Here is an 18,881-nt window from a genome sequence, read left to right as displayed (position 1 = left end):
GGTAAAAAAAACACACGGGAATGGAGTTTTAAAGACAATAGACATTCTCTGCTTGACTTCCTCAGGAAATGGGACTCTGTGATTTCATCCATTAAGAGTTCAAAGGTGAAACCTTAAATTCCTGTAGCAAGTGGAGGTCAACTCCATTATCTGTATATTGACTAAACAAAATAGGACTTTGGCCTATAACAAGTGTTTGCCTAAAAATTGTGGTATTGTCTTTAAATGTCATTTCATAGTCAAGAGTTGCATAACACAGGCTATTATGAGATTTGGTAACAGTTATAGCTAGTTATTTTGATAGATATGTTGAAATGTTGTAGTTGTTAGTATTAAGATTGGGTCATATGTCTTTCAAGAAAAGTCGTATAACTTTTATATTTCAAATTTACAGATACTAAATTTACAGAAAAAAAAATTGTTCTGTTTTTTTCTACTTGTACCCAGTCCTCTAATATGAATAGCAATTTTACGGTAGGTTTGGTTGTAAGTCCAGGCCTAGAAAAAACTACATACATTCTTTCTACTAGTAAATTATTTAAGAAGCAAAGAAACAGCGAGGGAAGATGTTGCTAATTAAAGCTTTTGGTAAATTTTTAACTACCAGGTGTGACTTTATAAGTGCCTTTATAGCTAATGTTTCAGAAGTTTATCAGTCTGGAGAATACAGATAGATTTAAATGTATCAAAGAGCAAAAAATGGTAGCAGTAAAACTTTTGCTGTCTATCAAGCTGTGAAGGTCATTTAAAAACTTTTTAAATTTTACTGAGAGAAAAAATTGCTCCTAAGTAGAAATTATTTAGTGTCTGGCTTATGTGGTAAAATGTTACATTTTAGGATGAATTTCAAAACCTGAGATCCTAGATTGAATATATATATATTTTGTTTGTTTTTTCCTCAGTAAATACCTACTTATTGGATACATGTTTCTCTAATGATGCTGTGTCCCTAGCTGTCCTGGCGGAACACCACACATGCAAAGATATAGGGCTGAGAAAATGCAACATGCTGTATTTCCCCAATTGGGAATGTGTTTCTGAGCTCATTCTGTAGACCAGGTTTAAAGGGGGAGTATTATTGTTTTTAACCTTTTTATATACCAGTAGCTCCATACGTTTGATTTGCAGGATTTTCTGAAAAATTACAGCATTCTGCTGGTGAAATACTTGTCATTTTTGTGTTTTATGCTTTATTTTTTCCCAGTTTGTTAGTAAATAAAGCCCTAAGGTATATATTTACAATAAAACACTGTGGGTAAAAAAGAAAGTATTAGATTCTAAGGAGGTTAGCACCTCCAGTCAAGTTGTTAAAATAATGTTGAAAAGTCCAAGATCCAGTGTGAACAAATACAAAGAAATATTCCAAGATAAATGTTGGTGTTCACTGAACAAAGGTTAATGCATTTCAATAAATTTTATTAATGTTCATCCAATAAAAAGATTCTGGCCTATGACTTTTTATAGATTTAATTTATTTAATATTTCTTACCTTGTTACTGTCTCTTTGTGTGTTTGGAATGGGAATTTTTATTTTTCCTTACAGGTATAGTGGAGTTCCAGTAATTAAGCTGACCGTTACCCTGTTGGGTTGTAATATATTATAAAAATTCTAGTGAAGCACACCCGCAAACCTACAAAATACAGACTAAACCAGAAAAGAATCAAGCTTTTGAATGTCCAAACATTATCCTGAGTAGAATACACTTTTGTATAGAAAGATGTGAAAGACTCATTAAGCAGAAATCCCTAAAAGTTAATTTAAAGTTGAAACAGAAGGAAAAGATGTACTAAATTTATAACAAGTTTGTTTGTAATAACGAACATCTTTGCTGCAGAAAATAGTAAATATTTCATCCAACAATCAAAAGTAGCAGCTTATCTTAAATAAGTTTTATAGAGGATGATTTTAAGTGTAATTGCAATAGATTTACATGTTAAAGTTTACTTACTTTTACCAAAGACCACACTTTTAAAAGTCAGTCTTCACTTTTGCCCGTCAGAACTCTGAAGCACCGTCTAGAATTTTATAGAATGTATAGATACCCAACAAATGATTTATACTTCCTCATTTTCATTTCCCTCTTTAAAATTAAAATAAAACCTTATATGATATTCTCATTTGGAATGTTAAGTTTATGTATAAATTATATAATGTATAAATTATATAATATACAGTATTAACTTTTTAAAAGATATTTATGAGAAGAACAATGCAAATTCATTAACCTTATAACCTTTACTTAGTTTGTTTCCATGATTCACATTTATGCTCTTTATTATAATTTAAAGCTGTTGTATCTATACAGCAGAACATGCAACCATAAGTACAGCATTATCCCAAAGGGTAAGGAAAAACACTGAACGAAAACCAAATAAAACATTTGTACCAATTCAACGTGTAAGACTTTTACAGCCAGAAAATAACAAAAATCTTGCACAATGGGGGACCTTAAGGCGTAGAAAAGAGAGAAAACATAGAGTGAAGGGAATGAAAGTGCGTGTGAGTAGGTAGGTGTGCTGGTACAGCCCCATCGCCCAACCCATCTTCAAGATGTAGAAAACATGAATAATTTTGTGACTTTGTTGGGAAAACTTTCTAAAGTGTGGCAAGGCAAACTGGAGGTGATAAATTATTCAGATGTTTCATCGGAGCCATGCTGCTTGCATAGGGCAAAGTCTCTATAATATGCATGTAAGAAGACATGATGAAACAACTCCATAAACAGCAGAGAATAAGTCAGTGTTGGGGGACTGTGGCTAGAAGAAAGGGGTGATACGAAACAGGCGACTTTTACTCTTAACTTTACATAGATGTTCATGCAATAGGCCTCTATAATATATACATCTGAGGGTGCTTGATGAAGTCACCCTGTGTGATGTTGGAAAGAAGTGGGAGCAGAGAAAGGGGGCAGATTAGGCGCGAGATAAGAATGACAGAGAGAAAAACAGGGAAACAATGAGTTAAAGAGAAAGATGTATGAGACAGAGAAAGGACGTTTTTAGAAGCCTGCCATTGTGAGTCTATGTTTATTTCTGAGAAACACAGAGAGAAAGAATGGGGATTTAACATGGAGGGAATACAACACAAACAGACAAGGGAAACAATAGATGTAGAGAGGCATTTTGCTTTTGTGTGGCGTACCAAGAGAGTAAGATTACTCATTTAAAAAAGATCATGTCTTTCTGTATTTTATATCTGCAGTTTGATTTTTTGGGGGAAGTAACTTCAGTCATATATGTTAAGCCATGATACAGTAAACCAAGAAAAACCTCTTAAGAGGAAAGCAATGTACAAGCAACAGGAAATCTGCAAGTAACAAATTCCAATCAATTATCAGATCAACTGGCTCTGACAATAACTGTCTTGGTGGATATTCTTAACCTAAATTCCTTTTACGACCTATGAGTCAGTCACGTTAAAGTGTTTGTCAAGTTTAGTGGATTTTTGTAGAGGACCCAAATGCAGAGATGGAAGCAGAGATGGTTTCTTGTGGGTTTAATGAGGAAGTGGAGGCAACAGAAGCACAATTCCAGACTGAACAGGTAGGGAACTTAGCAACCAAAACAAGGAGACACTTAAGAAAAAATGAAAAGAATCCAGAAATGAGGAGCAGCAGAGGAGGAGTATAAATGGGAAACAGAACAATGAGTGAAATGATCAGCTAATTGGGAGCAGGTGTGGGCAGAAGTATTAAAGAAGTAAAACTAGATCAAATAACTTAAATGAAGCAAAAGAGAAATACTACCAAAAACTAGAAAATAAAGATTGATTAAGGGGAAAACTAGAGGATAGAGGAATGGAATGGAGATAACTAAAAAAAACAACAACATAAAACCCGAATCGTAAAACTGAGAATTCTAAAATGATATAATTCTTAACAGCAAAAACAGAATAACATAAATCTAAGCCTAACTAAATACCACAAAGGAAAACTAAACAGAACCAAACATCCCAGAACGGCAGATCATAACACATTTGAGGTTGCAGTAAGAACGTAAGAGTGTTTAAAATTTATATATTTATATTTTTTTTCCCATACTTTACATGCCAAACTGACATGGCTACAAAAGTTTGACTGGTTAATCTCTGCATGAGATTTTTTATTTCAATTTTAGTCTTTTTTATGAACTGTTTTAAACTTCTTTGTAGGATTTAAGTTTTTATTTTTTTATATAATAAGGTTGTTTCCATTGCTTTATTTCCAGTCACTTTAACAATACTGCAGTTCAATGGTACATAGAATTGAAAATGAATCAAGATATGGCGTTGTTTTGATATGTAAACTAAAACCTAAAAGAGGTTATATTTAAACAGTACAAATGGATTGATCTTTTTACTCAAATACAATATTTATTCTGAGCAGAACCTTTTAAAATCATACATGTACTATGAAAGGCACAAATCTAAAATGTATCACAGAAAAGAGCAGATGACATAAGACTTCAACAGTTCTAGCCAGTTGGTGCGTCCACAACTGCTGGAGGGAAGAGGCCCATCTCTGCAGATGACATTCTGCTGACACTGTTCTGTGACTGATCCTGTCCATGGGTTTAATGTGGAAGTTCACTGCTGGGTTAGGCTGTCAGGAAGTGTGATGGCATTTGGACTATGACTTTGAAAAGGATGAAAACTGCAGAGCAGTAAAACAAAGGGTGGCGTCATCACGGAAGTTATGTTCAATATAACGTCAGCATACTGTTATTAATCTTTAATTAATCTCTGAGAACAATGCACAACTTAGAGAGCATGCTTTGTGTCTCTTATTAAACACCCACACTGAGGCTTTGTCAGCAGGTGTGTGCCAGTCTGCATTAAGAGCTCATATTGGATCATCCCCCACCCCATCTTTACATAAAGCAAGAAACCTCTGTCTTGATGAAAAGCAAACTGCACTAAAAATGAACTCCTGCTATTTAAATACCTGACTGATGTTGGCAATCAGTGGTGAGGTATATCCTTCATCTGCATACATTTTGGGAATTAAAAGTGTGTTATCACTTATTGGTATATTGTTTTTTTTTTGCTGGTTTCCTTTGAAAGAGGAGGTCGAATTGTACAAAGAGTTAACGATCCTACCACAGAACTGTTTCCACGCTATTTTTGCCATGAGTTGTAAATTAAGCTTTTGAGTTTACTCTTGGTCACCTCCCATCATGGTCTAACTTCAGTAATCTGTCACACATAATTTCTTTAAAATTTGCACTCATACTGTTCACACACACCTTAAAAAAATCAATCTGAATTCAACCAGTTATACAGATTCTTAAATAGTGGTAATTCAATATAACTACAGTCTGTGAAACAGCACCTTTTAGTTCCTTCCTCAATCAGATAACATAAAGAGCCATGCACAGTAACTAATGGGCAATATATTTTCTGGTTATTGACACATGAAATTAATTTAAGTCACCACTACTGTTGAATTCTGTGTTGTAAAATTGAGCAGCAAAGCTTCTGTTTCAGAATACAAGCAAAAACAGTAAGTTTTGTTCATGAAATGAATTGTCTTCTTGCATTTGGATAAATTTATCTAAGCCAGGATTAGCTGTTGCTTTATTCCTGCTTTCTTGTTTTTTGGGGTTGATGGCTTGTTTTCTTGTCTTGTCAAATGTTGTGTAATAAAACTTTGCAAATTACCCAAACTAGTCTTTGTTTTGTAATAAGAATAATTAATAAACACATCAGGTTTGGTCAGTCCAGGTGAATTTTAATTGAATGAACTTAATTTTTATCAAAAAAAGAAGACAAAACAGTCTCTTTATTGAGTATCCACAGCTGCCAACTTTAGCAATACTGGCTAACCAGTGCTGTTATTATCACAGAGCTTAAAGATGGTTTGAATCTTGTAATGCACATTTAAGAAAGTCCTCTATCTGTGCTCAGAAAAAGGCTGTTAAGTCCAAAAGTAGGTATCTGCAGATTTCCCTATTAATAGCATTACTAGAACTTTGCAATTTTTCCCCAATTTATTCTGATATTTCTTTAAACTAACCTGACAAATAGTCCAGTGCAGTTTTGTGGCACTGTTTTTGTACCTTGCTTGCAAAATGCCAAGGAAGCTGTGGTACTTTTCTGGCATGCTGAAACCAAACAATCCAAGTGCCTCGAAGGGAACTCTTTTCAAACCGCCTGCCTTTGTTATCCAGCTGGGTAGACACAACTAAGTAATTGGTGCTTCTCTGTTGTTGCCCAATTACTCTCTGTCCTCGGTGGCCAACCTTGTCTCTTTCTTAGACCGTGGCCCATTTCCTGTCTCATTTCATATCTTAAGAAGTCCACATAAGTGAAAACAAAAACAGGGAGTACATTAGACTACATCAGTAATGAGCCGAAACCTTCTGGAAGGCCTTTTCCTCGCTGTATTTCCTCGCTGAATATACTGAAAAAAGGAACAGAGAAAAATGCTTAAGCTAAAACATGGTAAGTTTCCTTCCAGCCTTTAACAGCATGCTTGGTACATTTGAAAGGAAAGAAAACATTAACAAGCTTCTCTCTCTAACAGTTTAGCAGGCATGAAGACCACACAATAGTGTCAGCATGCAACAGAGGAAACCTTCAGAGAATCGATCTGTCGCTTCATTTTCCGGAGAATGAGAAAATCATGTAGTTAAGGTAGTTAATTTATTCTTTGTCCTCCCTAAGTGAGACAGGGGGAGCGATGAGGAACGCAAAAAGAGTGATGTTCCATTGATTGTATGTATTTATCTCCCTCTGGTCAGTACTCTGGCTTGTTGCTATGCACTGGAGGTCATTCACCACACTGAATCCCCATTGATCTCCTCTTTAGAGCCACCCGAGACTCTGTGAGCTCCATAATAAGCATGATACCACCTTCATAATAAATAAACATTCATGAATGAAACAGCAACTTATGCTATAAATACATTAGCAAGCGTACATACTCATCAATATGCATGTCTATGCACACACACACACAGGCACATTTTTACAGCAAAGTCTCACACATACTGTACATAGCCACACACTGACACACACACTGATCGGTAAAAACCAAGTTTACGGCTGTCTCTCTCTATAATTTCTTGTACTGCGCTGCCTAACTGCATGTAAGAGCATGCGTTAATTCAGACATCATTTAATAAGACACGCAGCCAGACTGCCTTGACCACTCCATAGAAAGGTGCTGAAAGGCAATTATGCTGGCAAATAGCCCTTTAGGCTCCTGGGGCTGAAGTCCTTCCATCCATCCAAGGGGAAAGATGAACAGGAGGTCAGACTCACAACTTATACCAGAGCTAAAATGAGACACTCTTCAACTAAGACAATGTTACTGAGTCTTTCAAACATTCACAGAAATTAAAACAAAAAATATGATTTTTCTGTATTAGAAGAACATGTTTATCTTGTTTTATTAGTATAAAAAAAAGACACGTCATTCAGTCGAGGCATCTGTTTACTGATCTTCTTAATCAGGTTGAAAAAAATATCAAAGCTCACTGTTCCAGAACTGCAGCAAGCATTAGCACCTTATGATCACCAAGTCTATATAAAAACCTGAAAAAAGTACTTGCTGTTGGGTAGATGTGAAAACATTGCTTCAGTCCTACCATCACATTTCTAAATGTATGGTATGTGCTTCACTCAACACAAAAAGATTCATACGGAACTTATCTGGAACAAACTTGAACAGTTAATCTGCTCAGTTACAAAGTATATATTATAATGCATGAGTGCTTCATAATCCCTCTTAAGCACTGTAAAGGATCTATTGAGCTGTAACTGTTTCTCTTCCAAAACTGTGGGAGTTTGTCAAATGACATCATACAAACCAGATTATTAACAAATAGCTTACAACCTCCATAAGTCTGTCTTTGAGTCTTTTAATTGGATAATGACCCGTAAATTTGTAGCCAATATACTGTTGAGTTATTCATTTGAGCATTTTTTTTTATTTGGACTTCAATTTAAGTGTCTTTACATTCTGAGAAATAAGTTGTTCTTAAGTTATAAGAACATGGTAAATATTGCTGACAAATTAAATGATTGAATCAGATGGAAATTATATTTTTTCACTTTCCCCTGCTGTATTAGAAAAACATTTCCCAGAAAAATATATATCAGTGATTGCTGCTTTGGTAAAATTAGATATAGAACGATCCTGCGGAGTTCTTAAGTGTAAATGGTAACAACATTTCATAGCAAACTCATAAGATGGTTTAAAAGGAAACTATAATGAATGTCAAGCTCAGGCTAAAGGATATTTCATCATGCGCAGAAATTTTTGTACATTCTAAAGCAGCAGTCAGCAGTCATTGAAACAAGAGAAAGCTAGAAAATCATACTCCACAAAGTAAGGGTCTTTGAAGTGCAACATAGCACTATTCCAGCACTATTATTCTAAAGGTAGGGATCTAAGAAGACTTTTTGATGTAGAGACAGCATATCGAGGAGCAGTTGTGATGGTACGCTGGAGCTAAATTATTTGTCATTTGAATTTTTGGAGTTCTGTGCACGTGCAGTGTGGATTGCAGGGAGGAGGTGAAGAACAGTCATAGCTGAGAGTCCTGACAGCACAGATGGAGCAATTCTTTTTCTACATTTTCCAAGTAATTTAACAGAATTAAGTACTGAAAAGAAGATCAGAGCCTATAAGCATTCCATATGTCACAGCTGAAAAAGTATTTGTCGGTTAAATACATCATCTGGAAGGGAAGTTTGGCTGGCAATGATGGAAAAATGAAAAGAGATGCTGTATTTAAGGGTGACTCTCGGTTGTACTTACCATTGTTGCCAAAGTCCAGTGAATACTTGACCACGTGGTAGTTATTCCAAACATACAGCAGGTTGTCTCTTGGGTTGTAATCCACTGCAGCTATATATTGATAGGAGTTAGGGAATGGTATATTAACTGTCATTTCCTTGCTCTTGTCTGTGTTGTACATGTAGTCAATCTTGTTTCCTGTCCCCTCATTGTCATCATCTTCGTAGACGGTCTTAACGACATACAGGACACCGCATATCATGAAAGCATTGGAAGCAGAACGTTTGTCATAGCTAGTGTCCCATGAGCCTTCAATACGCAGTGTGTAAGGGTTGAGCTGGCTCACCACTATGCGCCCGTTGTTCTGCTCTGTTGCGTAGATCACCCATAGCCCATTCTCATCTACTGCAAGGTCAATGTCGGACTTGCCTCCCCAGCGGTATGGAGATGTGTCGTGGTAGTTGGCGTTGGCAATGATGGCCTCGCCACTCTTGATGCGCGTGCGCAGGTCGAACTTTACGATGTTGCGTGTGCGCTCTTTGTTGAAGAACAGTGCACCATCGTAGACCACAAAACCGGTCCCATCCACGCGATGCGGAAGTTTGTATGTGGTGGTGGGGCGGCCTGCGATGAAATCCTCTTTGGATGAATACTCGGTTAAGGTGTCTGTGCGGTACGGGGTCCAAGGCATGTAGTATATCTTATCAGAGGCTTGAAGAGGGTCTTTGCACCAAGCACCTGACTGGTGGTCAGACTCAAAAAGATGTTCGCTCTGGTAAACTCCCCGTAGGATGCCCGGGCAGAGAAATACTAACAAAAAAAATGAAGAAATAATCACATTAGATAAACCCTACTCATTTGATGATACACTAAAAACATTTTCTGTGATGACCTGTTTTTCTAAATTATTAATTAGCCAAGCTTGTAACATGTAATTGGTCCTCTGGGCAGGCATCAACTTTTTTTTAGCCCATACAGCTCTAAACATGTTAAGTCAGGAATCATCAGCCAGCGTTGGTGTAGGTCTATATTTTGTTAAAATGTGAACTACATAGAGGAACCTTCTTCTCCAGGGAATTATCATAACAGGTGGCAATATAAACCTGTTTTTGTTTAGCACTGTTTCACATAAGTGAAAAAAGAATTTTTTTTTTCTCAAGTGCCACACTCTAGACCATGGTGCCCTTTGAGAAACCAGCACTGAATAAATGTGAATGATGATACTCTACATTAACTGTTATTGTTAAAGCACAGAAACAGCATCCCTAAATTTCAACAGATTACACTCTGCTCTAACAGTTACGTGATAAAGAGAAAATGGTACCCTTTGTTCTACTCTTTCCTTCGGTTCTCTTTCCTCACTCCCTCCTCAGTTCCTCATTAGCCTCACAATGCTTCCTCTGCTTCTCCCTCTCTCTCTCTCTGTTACCATCAGTAAGGGGCGACTGCAGAAGTGGGCACATCTTTTATTGTCTTCTGTTTTTGTAGTTGCTACAATAACTATTTTCCCAATCCATGCTCAGCCTTCCCATTGAGGAATACTGTGGTCATGTTTTATGAGGGATGTGGGACATGGAGCCGATTCTGGGAAGCCTCGGCAACCAATCATAGGAGCCTTAGTAATTTAACTGGAATGCTGTCGCATCGGCGCGGCAGATACAGACATGCCAGATGTGGCAGTTGTGGTTTTCCCATTCTTCTCCGCTGTGCATTTCCAGATTTAACACAAAAGCCTGGGAATATTGATTGAACAGTCACTGCCTTTTCAAAGTGCTGGCATTAGTTCAGCTTATGAAATATTTAAAGTCAATGTCATTCTTTTCTTAATGGCTCATTATAAAAATGTACTCCAATGGCAAGTTGGAGAAGTGACATTTCCTACAATTGCATAGAATAATCTGACCCTGGAGTTTGTCTAATGGGATGCAGTGTTTCTACATTTCCACTAAATGCTGCTTTACCATAATAACAAAGCATTTAATTTTATTAAAAAAGTGACACCCACAGCCTGATTTTGCTAAAGTGTGTGTGAGATTGACTTACCTTTTTGTTCTACTTCTGCATGAGCCACAGGCAAAAGATATGAAAAAGAAAAAAATAAAGAGAACAAGGGAGAGAAAGAGACAAAAATAGATTAATGATGCAATAATAAGGAAATCCCGATAACACAATCTCAGATCTCTATAATCGTCCTCATATTTCATCCTAACCTTGTAAGAGAGCCAGGATGCTCTCCATGTGTGATTGGCAATAACATTACATAAGCGTCTTAGGAGGCTGCAATGCAACAGGAAAGCTGCAGTATATGACACTATTGCATCTCCCATATGTTTCACACATGCATATGTAGATGGGAAGTAAAGATGCAATTGGCAGTCAGACACTCTTTAAGCTGGAGTACATGGATGGAGCAGGAGCATGGAACAAAAATGTATAGCATTGTTGTAGCTCTGGTGGTCTTGCAGAACAAAACACAGCAAAACAAAATGACCTGAGATAATGAGCTCTTTAATGTATGCTGATAGCAGTGGAGCAATGAAAACTCGAAAATTTATGTGATTAGTAGGATTGCATTTCAGTGGACCAACCAAAAGTACTACATAATAATGCTTTCTGATCCACAATGGCTCAGCTGGTGATTTGTAAATCATTTTTGTGAGTATGAATGTTAAAGCATCAGTGTGTGGAGATGGGAGCTGGTTTGCTTTAATCTCAACACCAGAGGTGTAATTATACACCCAGCTTACAGAATGAGACAATACATGATACTGGGTTTCTGAAAAATACCCATAATATTTAATCAGTAAAATTAATCTTATAATATAATCTTTTCAGTAGGGGGGAGGGTCTAGTACTACTGGCCTTTATTCATTAGAGGCAAGACAGGAAGAAAGGCAGAGAGATCTTAAGAAGTATTTAAAAGAAACAATCTAACCCAGGTTGGACTAATCTATGCATTGCACATTTAAGTCCATCTAATTCTAAGCTGGTCCAATAATGCCACAACAACATTGCTGATGCTGTCTCTTAATTTCTTTACCAATAAGGTTTTATAACTACCCCTGACCTAATAAAAAGCTTTATTCATTTTCAACATGTTTTGGTGTAATAAGACATGGTTACAAATAAAGGGAAAAAAAGATTTGCTGTAAAATCCATAGTTCTTGTTTAAAAAGAACTGTACTGTAAGCTAAATGGTAACAATATACCAGAAATGCATAGTTAATGGCTCAACATATTCTTTTCTCCTTATCCACAAATTCTATATTACATTTTTTTATATTGGTAAATGTTTTCCTCCCACAGTTCATGAAGTAAACATTGGCTTTCACTAATTTTGTCCTTTTTTTATTACAGTTTAAATATATTGCATTTCAGCAGCTAAACAATACCAGTTTCTATGGATTCATCTAATAATTTTATGTTCCTAAAAATGACCTTGTAGACAAAAGAACAAAAACAAATTAAATACAAGCGTTAAATGAATTTAAGAAATAAGTTGTAAGTATAACTGCACGGTATTAATTATGGTGGTGATATGTCTTTTTTTCTTTCCTTTGTTATTTCTTTATTTCTTTTTTAACAATGATTACATTTGGTTTCTACTGGATAGTTCTTGCTGTTCAATTACTGAGCTAACTGGGTTTCCGGAAACTCCTTCAGAGTTGTACATTAACACAATATGTAAAGTTTATCATTAATTTAACGAAAAAACACAGCTCCTAAATAGACTTTAATAATAACAACTCAACTTGCTCTGCCGAGTTTTACACCTTGAAGAGTTTGCAGAAATAGCATTGCTAAAGCTAATTAGCCTCCGCATTAATATGCCTAGATGACAATTTGAGAAAAGTTTTTTTTGTTCCAGTTAATTCTGTGGAGAAAAGACAAACAAACAGGACTAGATGTTTTCCTTTGGAATTCTGCAATTCCTAATAACTAAGTTTAAAAACAGCATCAAACGACAGCTCGAGCGCACTGCCAACCCATTTCCTGTTCAAACTGCTGTATCCCAAATTATCATAAATGTATCATTTGGCTAATGGTAGGTGTAAATTTAAACAATATTATGCTTTTTATCAAGCACAATCTCATACTATGAGGTGTTGGTACATTATAACTCAATACAAATTCTCTTTATAGATCAGACAAATGCAGAGCTTCATGGCACCCTGCAGTGAAATGTTCATACTTGCATGAAAACCTCTTAAACATATGAATTTCATTCCACCTTGGTCCCTGGAGGACCAGTGTGGAATGTGAACATGGCAGAAACCTAATCCTGCAGGCAGTGCCCTCATGTCTTTCAAGACTGTAACAGACCTGCTGGATGGAAGGAGTCCCTCGGGATGAGAGAGGAAAAGGAGGGGAGAGGAGCAGGAGAGTCCCCAAAGGAAAAACATTTCGCAGAACTTTTGCATGACACATGTTTATATATAGTGCACACGCACTACATTTTGCGCTCTGCGTGCATAAATTCTTCAACACACTGATGCTTGAACTCATCACCAAGAACAGCACAGACACAAATGCATGTCACACACACACACACACATGCAGGCAGCCATTAAATCCTTGGCTCATGAAAAATGCATGGTAACTGGTGCAGCTTAGTACAACTCCCGATAAATAAGCAATCTCCAGAAGAAGATCGTGTTGAAGTCAAAACTCAAAACAAGTGTGCACATTTATGTGTGCATGTGTGTTTGTGAGCCGTTTTGAGTTAAGGTTTAAAATGGTACACCACATGCAGGCAACTCCCTTGTGAGGAGAGCTGGGAAAAAAAAGCAGATAGCCTGTCTATGCAATAGGGAGGGTGTCCATGTGTGATAGAAGGACTAATACCAGTGAAGATACAGTTTGGGAGGATTTTTAAAGTGATGTTTAGATAAAAGGCTTTATTGGTCAGATTTTGTATTGAATATATATTATCACACTTTTTTTTTTCTGAGAATTAAGATTCTTTAAAATATACTAAATTAGACCTATTCAAAAGAATAAAAACAGACTAGCAAACATGGCAATACAAACATCTGTAATATATTTATCCTTCCTGTTATCTGCTGAATGTAACACTGCAGATAACAGCTGGCCTGAAAGTAGGCATGCACTGGTGTGATGGTCTACTCAGATATGAAAACATTTAAAAAAATAAAAAAGTTTTCCATTATGTTGTTTGTGCAGCTGCAGCATCACAACCCCTCCACCTTTGCAGCCGTGTATATCTGCCAGCTCTGCAGCTTGGATGATGGCTGAAGGAGTCGAGCACTTCGAAATTTTCTGCCCATCTTTGTTTCCCTAAGATGGTGAGAGATGTGCACACCTCTGGCTCTGAAATCTGTTAAGGTCAGTTATATGGGTAAAAGGTTGCCCAATGTGCTTTTGGACAGTGGCCGCCTTAGGAGGCCTCACATCTGGCATCACCCATCTCGTTTTTGCTCAATTCAAGGTAAGGTTAATGCAGTCTTTAGCTTCATTAGACACACACGGCTTGATGATTATGCTGGCCACAACTTTCCAGGTATATCTTCCACGTAATTTCATTACTTTTAATGGAATGTCCCGAATGCCTAGACACAGACATTTGTTTTGTGTAGTCGGATTCCTGATTGTAATTTCTACTGCTTATCTGTCCATAAAATGCTTTACTAGTAAACTTTACATTAAACTTCTGAATCTAAAACACAATGGAAACTCAGAGATGCATTGAGTTAATAAAAAAATAAATCTGTTGTTGTGCAGTTTACCCTGATTTGTCATTACTATTAAAGCATTGGAAACATAGTCATCCTATGAAAATAAAAAAACATGTTCATTAGTAAGCTTAATTGTATCACTAATAAGTAAAAACATGTGCACTTAAGGGAAGTGAGACCCTGCAAGGAAAAGTAATTTTAAGCCCCCACTGAAAAAGCTGATTATGTATTAAGATTTTCATGATAGGATACTGTAGGTTAATAAGAAACTGGTTGGAGCGGGTCATCTAAATCAAAAGCTGAAGATCTTCCACTTTGCTTTTGGAACTGGACATTTAAAATAAAGAAAAATAAGCAGTGCAATCATAATACTGCAACATTTTGTCATTGAAGAGAGATGGTGTAACACATTTGCTTTTTTATTAGCAAAATATAATTAGTTTTGTTTGTTTTATTTTTTATTTGTGATAACCAGGGCAGTGTAATACAGCAAAAGTCTTTCTCCCCAGCAGGGTCAGCTAGTTTGTTTGTTAGCCATCGCTGGATGATCTTGATTGCAACATTTATCCGTTGCTTATGTTCTTCCTAGAAATCCTAAGTAGGTGAGCGGAAGCTTCCTTCAGCTCTGTTTTCAGTGAAATGTGTTTCATCGTTCAATTTAGTTGATTAGACAAGAGTAACATTCAGAAATAACTGAATGTTACTCTCCGTAATAATTCTTACATGCTTAACATGCCATTTTCTGTTATTTATAATTAATTTAATTCACTACTAGATGAGATAAATCTCACACACTGCAACATTATCATGCCGTCACTATTTTTTTTACCAGACCAGGCCTACCTGAGAGTGGTGAAGAACTAATAACGCAAATCTGAAAAACTTAGTTTAAACTATATTTCAATGCGCTTTCAACAACCATGAGGTTTACCGGTTATAATTATTGTCAGAAATGTTACATGAACTAGAGATATTAGGCTGTGTGGAACTAATGATCTTCCTGTGTAAGAGTGAGTACCCTGACAAAAAGATACAACAGTTACACAAACATACAACTTCCATAATATTTATGCTTTTTTATTACATTTTTTTTTATATTTTAAAGTTATTAACCAATAGGAATTTAAAATTTTCCTGTTTCATACTAGAAACTCATTGGTGTAACACTGTTTAAATGTCTTGCAAACAACCTAGTATTTAAGTAACCTCTAATTCAAACATAGGGACACTTTAAAAAATAGAAAAATCAACATTTTTTAAATATCCAGTTCTATACCAGAGTTGTGTTAAGATGGCTAATTGTCACTTTTGTTCTTGCTTCTCTTGGACAAGATGTTCAGTTCTGCATCCTGGACTGAATGGGAATCGTATATGCTGAATCAGACAGCCAGAAAAGTTATGCATTTTAATAAAACAGAATCTCACCTAAAGAAAAAAAAGATTGTAGATTTAATTGAAACATATAGGATTTGTTTTTTAGACACAGATTCAAAGGGAAACATTGTGGGACAGATGATTAATGGCAACAAAACAACAAAGTCTTCGAATGACCAGAGGCTCTTAAGCAGCCTTTCATATACAGAGCAGAAACATGTAGAGGTGAAGGTTGTTGGCAACTAATAGATTTCAAATGGAAGTGTGGAGGACAACAAGTATACCAAATGGCACACAAAATGTCAAACAAATGCCATTCAATTTGTACCGCCGCTGTGTTTCACTAGATTAATGGACGCCTCTGCTGCGGAGCTTATTGCAAGCTTTTTTTCCAGGTGTCTCCTTTTTATCTCTAGGACGAAGGTAAGACATCAAGCCTCCTCATAAGATCACAGACATTCATTTTTCAGCACGCTGGATTCGACAATATATGTCAGTGAGACATCTGTTGAAACCCCAAGGTTTTGTCAAGGGGGGGCTCATGCATGGAGGATGATGCAAAGAGATGAGATGTTTTTCTCTACAGCTGTTAATTTAGCAACTGACTGTAGCTAAAAAGAAGATGAGGGAAGAAAAAAAACGGGCTGTGACAACTTTGCAAGAAAATGTCCTTAATTCTGAGAGAACGTCAACAAGAAAGCGGCGTCTGTCAGAGTCTCCCCTAACATTCTTCAGAACTGAAACATGCAGAGGAAGCGTCAGGTTTTTATCTATCCACTAACTGACAGATCATTTGCAGAATCACTTACTGTACCTTCTCAGCTACAAATGAAAACTATGCTCATTAATTGTGAGCATGGGTGTAGATTAATATTAGAAATCATTAGCAGAATTATACGGACATGTCACTTTTTTTGTGTGTCATTTGCGAAAAATCCTTCAGTGTGTTATTAAGATCTGTCTTAAAGTCTTAAACCTAGAGGAATGTCTCTACCTTGGATGAAATCCCCTTTTCCACTGTTTTTTCCACTTTTTCCTTATGTACACACTCCAAAAGAAGCAGTGCTACCCTAACTATGCTGTAGTGTAAAGATAATTAGCGTTTTTATTGAAAATATATGGTTTATTTAGGACGTGTTCATCTAGGAGTAAAGAAGGTGTGCATGTGATTTATGTGAAGTGGTGACAATGTGTGGCGACAGCAGCCTCGCAGTGATTATCTCTGCTCTGCAATCAGTCGGAGGCACAGACCCAAGGTCATTTCTGGACATGGACATTTTCTGCTTTCCTTTCTCCATTATTTTACCCTCTCCAACCCTGTTGTTCTGATATCCTCACCTGCCATCCTGTTTCATTATTTCACTGTGCTTCTTTCTCCTTGTCCGTTCTCTCCATTAGCTCCTCTGTATTTCCAACACTTCTCCCCCTTGCTGCTCTCCCCTCACCAAGCCAATCCTTGTCCACCTTTTGCGTGCCGTCTTTTATCAGTTAATTCGTTCTTTCTGTTCCACGTCTAACCCATTTCCCTCTATCTCTGTCTCAGCTGTCGCTCTGCCATCTCTCCTTCTGTTTTTTTGGTTCCTTTCCCATCTTCTCCTCTCTTACATGGAAACAACTGCAGTGTTTGCCCAGACAAACGCTCATACAATGCACTCACACCAGCAATCCTAACGGTAAGTGACTGTTTCCAGGACAACACATACACACATAGCTCCTCTGGTGTCATCATGATGAAGTTATTCCAAAGGTCCAACCCGACAGAAGTCCTTAATTGGCCAGACAAGAAGGTTGATTTTATCTTTTAATTAGCTTTCCTACCGAGCCAATTTCTATTGTTTTAAATAGACTGCATGGGTATTGCATAACGTATCACTGGCTTTCCTGATTAATAATTCCTAATTGGTTCATAACAGCAGTTGAGAGAGCAACGGTATGCTGAATGAAGATGAGGAAACGGATAGACATGGCCCAAGTGTCCTTTTTAAAAAAAAGACACAATCAAGGTGTGTAATCTTTTTTTCCACAAAGAGATACGGCTGGGCATTGAAATATGGATTTTCATTGCAGGTTAGAAATTAGCAAAATCAAAAAGCTTTTAGGAGGGCAGACACTGTATGATTTTTTGCCCTTTTTGGGCCAATTCTCTAGTCGTGCTAGAATTTTGTGTGCCTTATCGTGCGTCCTACAGTAGCCCCCTTTCAAAATGGCCTTTCCCTGTCAAACACCATCCGAATGGCAGCCCACTGCCCTGCAGCTCCCAGCAAAATCCCTTCTAACTTGGAGACACTGGCCTTCTCCTGGGCATGTATATTTTTTCACACTGACTCCAGCCTTTCACTGAATTACAGGGTCCTACCTGGAGACAATGCTTCTCTTTGGATCTTAATGTCCACAAATCATGAAAGAAAGAACATTTTAGTAAAAAGATTGATGTTTCTAAAGGAATTTTAGGGGACCAGCCAAGGACGAGCCAAGGGCCCATCAAGGAAAGTGCGGAAATTTTGAATGGCTACTACTGTACATTGTATGGTATACATGGGGTAAAGAGGGGCGATCAGCCTCTCACAACCACCTCCCGATCAGGAATCATAAATTCGGGAGAAAATCAAACATGTTTGAAATTAAGTTGGGCCATCGTGAGGTGTTCGTGGACAAATCCTGCTGTTGAAGTAGAGCTACAAGCCGATTTATAAAGAACGAGCGGCATCTCTCTGCGCTGATTCCGACGTGGTTTTTGGACATGCACTGTGAGCCGGTAGATCGCATCAAAGCGTCAGGCCGCACAGTGTAAGAACATACATCTTGATCTGTGAACTTCTAAACCCTGCGGTTTCGTTGTGCAGTTTGAGCTGTAGCTGGGTATAACGATTGAAAATATTGTTATGAAAATATGCAGGGTATGCCCGGCTTTGGGGGAGCTGCAGGGAATTTTTTATGATAGAGAAGTCAGTGAGCAGTTATCTTTTCAATATTGAAGTGTAAAATAAATAAGTTTTGGTTGCCTAAATCCTTTAATTCCATGTTGTTTTCGTTGTTGTTTTTTTCTTGGTAAATTTCACTAAAATCCGTGTTTTGGTCCCACATATGA

The 18,881-nt window shown here is 37.1% G+C and overlaps 1 protein-coding gene across 12 annotated transcripts in view; it reads right to left on the bottom strand.

The window, feature by feature from the left end:
- The window catches only part of LOC107095380 (adhesion G protein-coupled receptor L3-like), a 213,508-nt gene that overhangs the window by 88,294 nt on the left and 106,333 nt on the right, over positions 1-18,881 (bottom strand). For all 12 annotated transcript variants that reach the window (XM_015391445.1, XM_015391482.1, XM_015391507.1 and 9 more), the window contains exons 6-7: positions 10,767-10,781; positions 8,745-9,533 (exon numbers count right to left, since the gene is read on the bottom strand). In XM_015391445.1, coding sequence (XP_015246931.1) covers positions 8,745-9,533; positions 10,767-10,781 — 804 coding nt within the window. The remainder of the gene's footprint in view (positions 1-8,744; positions 9,534-10,766; positions 10,782-18,881) is intronic.

The sequence above is a fragment of the Cyprinodon variegatus genome, unplaced genomic scaffold (genome assembly GCF_000732505.1).
Source record: "Cyprinodon variegatus isolate N-32 unplaced genomic scaffold, C_variegatus-1.0 Scaffold22, whole genome shotgun sequence".
In the NCBI taxonomy this organism is placed as follows: domain Eukaryota; kingdom Metazoa; phylum Chordata; class Actinopteri; order Cyprinodontiformes; family Cyprinodontidae; genus Cyprinodon; species Cyprinodon variegatus.
The sequence above is the reverse complement of the archived record's forward strand: the minus strand, read 5'-3'. Positions and strand labels throughout refer to the sequence as shown.